General features: G+C 57.8%; 1 protein-coding gene across 1 annotated transcript; it reads right to left on the bottom strand.

Annotated features, from left to right (window-relative positions):
- Nucleotides 1-4922: 4922 nt before the first annotated feature.
- On the bottom strand, nucleotides 4923-8250 carry SLC38A7 (solute carrier family 38 member 7; the record flags this gene model as incomplete). Its single annotated transcript, XM_079541658.1, has 10 exons — nucleotides 4923-5025; nucleotides 5114-5168; nucleotides 5578-5777; nucleotides 5864-6011; nucleotides 6160-6274; nucleotides 6369-6426; nucleotides 6896-6994; nucleotides 7226-7370; nucleotides 7550-7748; nucleotides 7984-8250. 10 exons carry the CDS (start codon nucleotides 8248-8250, stop codon nucleotides 4923-4925), a joined length of 1389 nt encoding a protein of 462 aa, XP_079397784.1.

Genomic DNA, 8250 nt, shown 5'->3' on the forward strand with positions numbered 1-8250 from the left:
CCCCCAGTCCAAACCTGCGCTAAAACAGCTCACACAGGAAAGCATCCAGGGGGGTCTTGAATAACTCCAGAGAAGGGGACTCCACAGCCCCCCTAAGCAGCCTGTTCCAGTGCTCTGTGGCCTTCAAGTACCAGTCGTGTGTTGTTGTTGGGTTTTTTTGTTTGTTTTTCCTTAAGGTTACCTCATTTCTGTTGTAAATGCAGGCATAAGTCACAGAATCACAGAATGGCCAGGGTTAGAAGGGACCTCAGGGATCATGAAGCTCCAACCCCCTGCCACACGCAGGGCCACCAACCTCCACATTTCATAGCAGCCCAGGGCCCCATCCAACCTGGCCTTGAACACCTCCAGGGATGGACGGGGCATCACAGCCTCTCTGGGCAGCTGTTGCAGCACCTCACCACTCTCATAGTACAGAACTTCCCCCTGACATCCAACCTCAATCTTCCTCCCTCAAGTTCAAACCATTTCCCCTTGTCCTGCTGTTCTCTACTCTTGTGAGGAGCTGACTCCCCTCCTGTTTATAGACTCCCTGGAAGTCCTGGAAGGACTGCAATCACTCAGCCCAAACAAACCGCTGGTGCTCCACTGATAGCCAGAAATCGGGCCGTCCAAAGGGGACTGCTCAAACACACACAGCTATCCCAACCAGGACAGCCAACTGTTGCAGCCCCGAGGCGGTGTTACTGCTGCCGGTTCTTCTTGTGCTCCCCCGGCCCGCCGAGCCAGCAGCAGCGCTCCCACAGCCAACCCCACCGAGAGGAGACGACCCAGCGCCCTGCGGATGGCGCTTCTCCACAGGATCCCGCTCAGCTCGCAGGGCGGCGGGGGGAGGGCAGCCGGAACTCGGCCGGGCCGCCGCTCTGAGCGCCGAACGCAGCTGAGGGAGGCGGCAACGCGCGCCAGGCCTCACACAGCGCCGCGGGCCTCACAGGCCGCGCTCCATCCGCCCGGCCCCGCACCTCCGCCGTGCCCCCCTCCAGGCTGCTGCTTTCTCCCTCTTCCCCCCCCCCATGAACAGCTCCGGTGCCCCCAGCCCAGCCCGCAGCTCTCACCTCAGAGGCAGCGAGGCCGAAGCAAGGCGGCGGGCTGCGGCCGCTCGCGCTTTTCTCCTCTGGTCTCCGCCGTTGCGCTACAAAATGGCGGACGGGGTCGCGCGCTCACGTCGCGGCCTTTCCCCTCCCCCTCCACCCCCCGCTGGCGTGCCGCGAGGGGACGGGGGAGGGACGCGCGGAGGTTCCCGCCCCCCCGCCCGGCGTTTCGCCAATCGGAGCGCGCCGCTCCGTGCCGTCCGACCAATCAGCGCGGCTGACTCTCGCGGAGCGTTCCGCCGTCCTCCTCCCCGGCCCTCAGCGCGGAGCGAGGAACGAACTCCGATTGGTCGAAGCCGGCCGGACTCCTTCCTAGCGCTCGGGCCAATGAGAGCCGGCGGGCGTCTGGGCAGGAGCATGCGCCCCGGAGATCAACAAGCGTTGGCCGCTCGGGACGGCCAATCAGCGCGAGGCAGGAAGAGGAAGTGGCGGGGAGCGCCAAAGGGCGCCCGGAGTCACGGGGAAGGGAGGGGGGGAGCAGCCCCCCCACAGTGGTGCTAACCGCCTCCCCCTCCGCGCAGTGGTGCGGTCCTCCCGACCGCCTCCCCCCTACACGCAGCGGTGGTACGGCCCGCGCGCCGCGACCTCTAGCGCCGGACTGCGGTACTGCAGCTTCCCTCCCCCCCCCGCGGGTTGGTGGTGCGGTCCGTGCCGCGCGCCCCCCGCAGGCGCGCAGTGGTGTGGGCCGGCGGGCCGCCATTTTGTGCGGGCCCTGAGGGGATGGGGTGAGTGGGCCTGGAGGTCTTTGGGGCTTTCCTAGTCTCAACGGTTCCGTGATTCTGTGACGCTAAGCCCTCCCGTCACGCTGGGCTGTCGCCCCCTCAGCCGGTCCTGCTGGCGTTTTGGGACCCTCTGCCCCGTGGGACCACACAGCCGTGCAGAAACCACATTGCGCCTGCCTGGGCTACTCATCACAATTCACTTTTATTGAGTCAAGGTCATCCAGGGTTGGGTTTTTTGTTTTTCTTTTTGCACTTAAAAAAAAATTACATAAAAAGTCTGTAAACAGCCACAGGAGCGATAAGGCAAACAGAGAAACAGCCCTGTCACCACATAACCCCAATAGCAGGGCATGATGCAAACCCACCTCCACACACAGCACCAAGGGGGACAGAAAACTGAGCAGCATCTCTGGTTGCCTGCACTGCTGTGAGGACACAAACATCCCGCAGCCCGGCTCCAGCCCACAGTGCAGTCTTGGCTGGGCCTGGTTTGTACCTGAAGACCCCACAAGGACCACAGCCCTGCTTGCCTGGGCTCTCCTTCATGCTCAGAACCGTGCTGCAGCTGCTGCAAAGCCAGTGGAGACAGCCAAGGTGCTTATCCAGGGATCTTTGCTGTTTTATGCATTTTGGAGGGGGTGGGAGAAAAGGGAAGGGAAGGGAGATGGGAAAAGCAAGAAAAGGGGAAATGAGTGAAAGAAAGAAGGGAGGGGGAAAGGAAAGAAAGGAGAAAAGGGGAGGAGGGGAGGAAGGGAGGTAGGGAGAAGGAGAAAAGGAAAAGGGGAAAAGGAAAAGGGGAAAAGGAAGGGAGAGAAAGAGGAGAACAGAGAGAAAGGAGAAAAGGAAAGGGGAAGAAGGGAGGGAGGGAGGAAGAGAATGGAGAGAAAAGGGAAAGAAAATGGGGGTAGGGAAAGAAGGGAAGGAGGGAGAGGGGGAAGGGAAGGAAGGAGAGAAAGAGGAGAAAGAGGGGAAGAAAGAAAGGGGGAAAAAAGGGAAGTATGGACAAGGAAGCCCGAGCCAGAAGGGGCTTGGAGACAGCCTGTGCCTGTGATATCCTTGCTCCCATGTGCAGCACAGATGGACACAGATGCTGTGTTTAGACACAACACCCACTAACCCCAGGCTCTGGCTCCTTCCATCTCTTGTTCTCGTTCTAGGAAAGCAGGCTGTGTATGCTCACACACACTGCATGCTTCGTATTCCCTGAAACACAGCCTGATTTCTGAAGAGCTCAGCACTCTGACAGCAATCCTCTGTTCCCAGGTGAGCACACGGCGGTGATGCAAACAGGAGGTTTGCTGGAGCCTTTTCATGTGAAAAGCAGAAGGCGCAGAGGCTGGAGCTATCCTGGAAGAGACTGGAGGGACACAATACTTCACACAGTCCCCCACAACAATTTATTTGGGCTTTCCTTCTCATTTTCTGTCTGGATCTCCCCATCTCGCCTCAGAGAGATGGGGGAAGGTGGGGAGTATTCAGATTACAGAGCAGGTTCTGGAAAGAAATGTGCATTTAGGTGAAAAGTTCTTTCCCAGAGCTGTGCCAGCACTGCCTGGGAGCTGCGGAATGTGAGAGCCAGGCTGAAGCCACCTTTTGTCAGAGCACATCCATACACCACAAGCACTGCAGGGAGAGGATGAATGACACCAGCAAGCTGTACCACAGGCCGTCCTCCCACCCACTGCTGGCTGGTCACAGAGGGAAAGGAACATGGCAAGGACTGCATCAACGTGTCACCATTCATCTTCCCACCATCACAGGCTGGGCCACGTCCCTTGTCTGCCAAGCACTGCTTTGAGACCATGCATGAGGATACACGAACATCAATCTTTCCCTGCCTAGGAATTTAGAAGCCAAAGACCAAGGGACCTTAAAGTCTCAACAGCAGCAGTCGGCTGCTGAGATTTAACTGCCCCAATCCTCATCTGCAGCTGGGAGAACTTCTACACCCAAAAAAAAAACACAACCAGGAAGCAGAAATGAAACTATTGGGAAAGGCTGAGGAGGAACATCCCAGAGCAGCACCAGCCACAGCACAAATGAGAACAATAATGGCAACAATATAAAACGGATTAATACTGCCTGCTTTATCCCCAGAGCATCCCTTAAAACCTACCCCTTGCCCACTCCTTGGCCATGCACTCCAGAAGAACAGGATTTGAAATTAAGAGCTTGGTTCTAGTGTAATGTTTCCAGTAGGCAGATCCAGTTCACAGCACCTTCTCCAGTGAGTCTGCTGGCCCCGAGGCTGGGGCTGGTAATGTAAACTTTGCTCCTGAACTCTTCCTGGCCCCCCTCCCACAGATGGCAAGTTAAAATCAGGCTTCATGCGACATTCCCACTTCCTAACAGCAAGTGCAGCCTGGTCAGAGGAAAATGGGAGGGAAAACTCCTGCTAGCACTAGGATAGAACTGCAGGCTGGCAAGACGAGCCACAGGAAAGCAAACTTAAAACCAAGCACAGACACGGAAGAGGACAGAGGAGACGTCACTGTCTAAGCTCATGGGTTTAAGGTGGCGGAGGAATTGCTGTGCTCATGCACAGTAAAACTCACTCACGTTGAGGTGATGGAAATCAGACGGGACCCATCGGCCCTTTGCTTTCTCCCTTTCTGCAGGTGCACCATTTGTTTTATGCTCTGATCGCAGCACACTCTCACCAACTATGAATTAAAGCACGGTCTCTAGTTCCCTTTAAACAAGACACACTGCCTCCCTCTAATGCTATGACTTCAAGCTGTGAAAGTGCTGGAAAGAAGCTCCCCCAACACTGAGGGAAGCAGTGTGCTTTCCTGTGCAAACCCCAACGGGATCCCTTAGTGAAGCCCACCCCAGAGGGGCAGGAAGGATTTGACCTGGATGTCAGCACGGAGTGAGTGGGGTTCTCCTCCGTCACCAGGGAGTCAGGACTGAGAAGGCAAGCCTGACTCCCTGCTGTGTTAAGACAACAAGACACAAGTCCCTGCAGGGCTCTTCCAGCGAAGCCCTGCGTTTCAACACTCCTCTTGGACGTTCCCAGTATGCTAAAATGTTTTCTCCCTGCTCCCCCTCAGTCTGATGGGAAATCTACTTCCCCTCAGCAGCAGCAGGGTCCTGTCTGGAGGAGGGGTCAGGCTGCGAGATCCACGAAGATGGCGTTGGCAGTGGTCTGTCCGAAGATGAAGGCTCCTAGGGTGACCATGAATACCCCGTAGCCGACCTGGGCCCACCAGCTGCAGATGCACAAGGATGGGATGCACTTAGAGGGGACCTTTATGCCCAAATCCCACAGGGAAAGCAGGGAGAGGGGAAGCTCGTTACCTGACTGCTCTGGTTTCTTGGATCTCGGAGAGTTTGGCTTGAATCAGGCAGAGCCCTGAGAGGGACAGGAGGCACATTAAACCCAGACAAGGACTGAGCAGACGCCCTGCAGACCAGGGAGCTGAACTGAGCCCCACTGAGGCAAGGGCAGTGTGGACACGTCCTCTCCTGTTTCTCTTTGCCTCCTTCCAGCCCACAGGGGATGTGCTACAGCCCAACCCCAGCCACCTCCCAGCCTGCTCTGGAAAGGGGCAGAGCATGCTGCTGCCTGATGAGATAAGCCTTCCTCCAGCCCGTTCTCACCCAGCCCACTGCTTCTCCCAACTCCCAGTTCTGGAGTAGAGACAGCAGTCAAAACCAGTTGGACCTCTTTCTCTAAAGGTCTCCTAGCTGCTACGTTCCCATCCCACCCCCTCCCTCTTTGCAATGCAAGGCCACGAGACCTCCACCGACCACAGATGTACCTGGGAAGACAAAGATGAAGCAGGCGGCCAAGCCTCCGATGACAGAGATGACTTTGCCAATATCAGGGATGAACAGAGCCAGGAGGAGAGTCAGGAGGAACCAACTAATGGTCTGCAGCAGGCGTCTCCTCCGCTCCCGAACCACGTCCTCCTCCACCGTCACTCCGGTGTAGCGGAGCCAGAGGCCTTCCAGAACAGCCCTGTGGGCACAGAGCCACAGGAAGGAAGGAGGGTTCCCAGCAGTGCCCCCCTGCCCGCGCCAGCCCCGCTGCCTCTCCTCACTCACCGGCCGCAGAAGTGTAGGATGGGGTAGGATGTCAGCACGCACAGGATGATGAAGGCCCGAGCGAGGGCGACGGGGATGTCATTGGAGGGGTAGGAAAGCAACACATCCTGGTCCACGCTGGCCCCAAAGGTCAGGAAGCCACAGACACCTGCCAGGGAAGGGCACGCTCAGCAGGGCTCAGGGCAAGACCCTCTGGATGCGTGTTCAAGGTCCCTCTGCTGAGCAGAGCGTCTGTCCCCAGGAGCTCACAGCTCCTCCAAGGACCACGCAAGCCACCATGGGGTCCCCTCACTTACCAGTGCCGGTATAGACAAAGAGAGCGATCACCATGGCTGCTGTCACCACTGCTCCCCACGTCTTCACCTCTGGCTGCTTCATGCTGTTAAAGACGGGCACGCTGCTCACGTGGCACTGCCAGAGACATGAAAAGAGCGAGGGAACACGTTATGGGATGAGCCGGAGCAGCAGGGAGATGCACAGGATCCCGTGTGCTGCTCAAAGCTACCTGGAATCCAAAGCAGATGGTGGGCATGGCGTTGAACACGGCCATCCAGGTGGAGGGGCTGGGGAGAGAAACGGCCACCGGTCAGAGCAGGGGCATGTGGGAACTGCTGGTTCCTCTGCTGACCTGTCCACACCTCAGCCACCAATTGCTCCCACCTGGGACAGAGCTTTTGCATGGATAAAGGTTTTCCTGGGATCAAAAATAAAAGAACTGCTAAAAAATAAATATAAGGATCCATCTGGGTAGTGAAAAAAAATGATCTTTGCTCTGCCCTCAAAGGCCCTCCACGGCCTGGAGCAGCCGTGCCTGCCCACCCTGGGTCCAGAAATAGTCCCATACTGTGAATGAAAGGAAAGTCACGTGGGCAAAGGAAATAACCAAAAATCACCCAAAGGAGACCCAGATCTCTCCTTTCTGGGGTTTGATGCAGCTGTAGCAGAGCTAAAGGTGAATTGCTCTCCTCAAATCCTGCGCTGGAGGACTGGAAATCCAGCTGAGACCATCAGCATCACATCTCTTGCACGCACCTGGTAGGAATCTCCACAGGCACAAGCTCCTTGTCAGGCCAGATGTACTTGATGATGATGACTGCAGTGACATACCACGTGCCAATCACACTCAGAGAGCTGCAGGGGGGGACAGCAAGCCATCGGCATCCTGCCTCCCAGCTCCAAGGATGTCTGAGGGTCTCCTCCCAACATTTCCAGCCCCATCCCTCTGCCTGCACAGCCTGGGCCATCCCGACCTCCTCCAACCAGGACGATCCCCACTCTTCTCTTCCCCCAAGGAAGACACCAGATGCTGTCACTCACTCTCCCCAGACCACCCCCCCAGTCCTGCAGGGCTCTCCTACCCACCTGGCATACTTCTGGAAGCCAATCTCCTTGGGGATGGAGAGGGGTAGGATGAGGAGGAAGGCAGTGATGCTGATGGTGAACTTGCGGTCCGTGTACCAGCGGCTGCTCCCTGCTTCCTCAGGCTCTGTCACCAGAGCAGCAATGACTGTGGGCACAGATAGGTCACAGAATCACAGAGCCATTTCGGTTGGAAAAGACCACTAAGATCCAACCCCGATCCATCCCCCCCAACCGTGCTGCTCAGCGCCACGTCCACCCAAAGGATCACGTCCTTTCCCCTTTCCAGAAGGAGGGATGCGACCCGCTGCTCCTTGGGGCACTCACTCTTGTCCTCTTGGTCTCCGATGATGATGAGGAAAGCGATGCAGGTGCCAAAGGTGTACACGGCGATGGCCACCTCACACAGCACACCTGGCACCTTCCCACACACCGCCCACACCACCTCTTGGTACGTCCGTTCATTGCTGGCCTGTGAGCAGTACGCCAGGATCACCAGTGCTCCGATGATGAAGATCAGCATGCACTGGGATAAGGAAGAGACAGGGAGGGGACAAAGTGAGGCAGCAGCAAGCCAACGTTCCCAAATCCACCCCAAAACGCATACAACATCCCTGCTGCCCCTCAGAGGTCCGAACCTCTGCTTCACCTGGCCGGCTTCCACCCGGGATCTCCTCCTCCCCACGGCCCCTGCATGGAGCTCCACATCCCCCCCAGCCCCTCCAGACGTGGGACGAGGGCTGTCCCCCCCCAGCTCTCACCATCTGCAGCGCAATGCCCGCAGCCACGCCGCCAGCCATGTTGAAGGCAGCGGGGAAGTTGAGCAGCCCGGCCCCAAGAGCAGCATTCACCACGATGAACACCGCGCCCAGCGCCGACGTGGCCCCGGCTCCGTTCCCTTGGCTCTCCTCGCTCTTCGGCACCGCTTCCACGCTGGGGCTCTGCAGGAGCCTGGCCCGTTCCCCGGCATCGGCGCTCCACTCCCAGTCCCTGTAGTCAGTGTTGATGCTCCCGGCGGCCTGAGCCAT

This window comes from Tetrao urogallus (genome assembly GCF_951394365.1).
Source record: "Tetrao urogallus genome assembly, chromosome: 12".
Lineage (NCBI taxonomy): Eukaryota > Metazoa > Chordata > Aves > Galliformes > Phasianidae > Tetrao > Tetrao urogallus.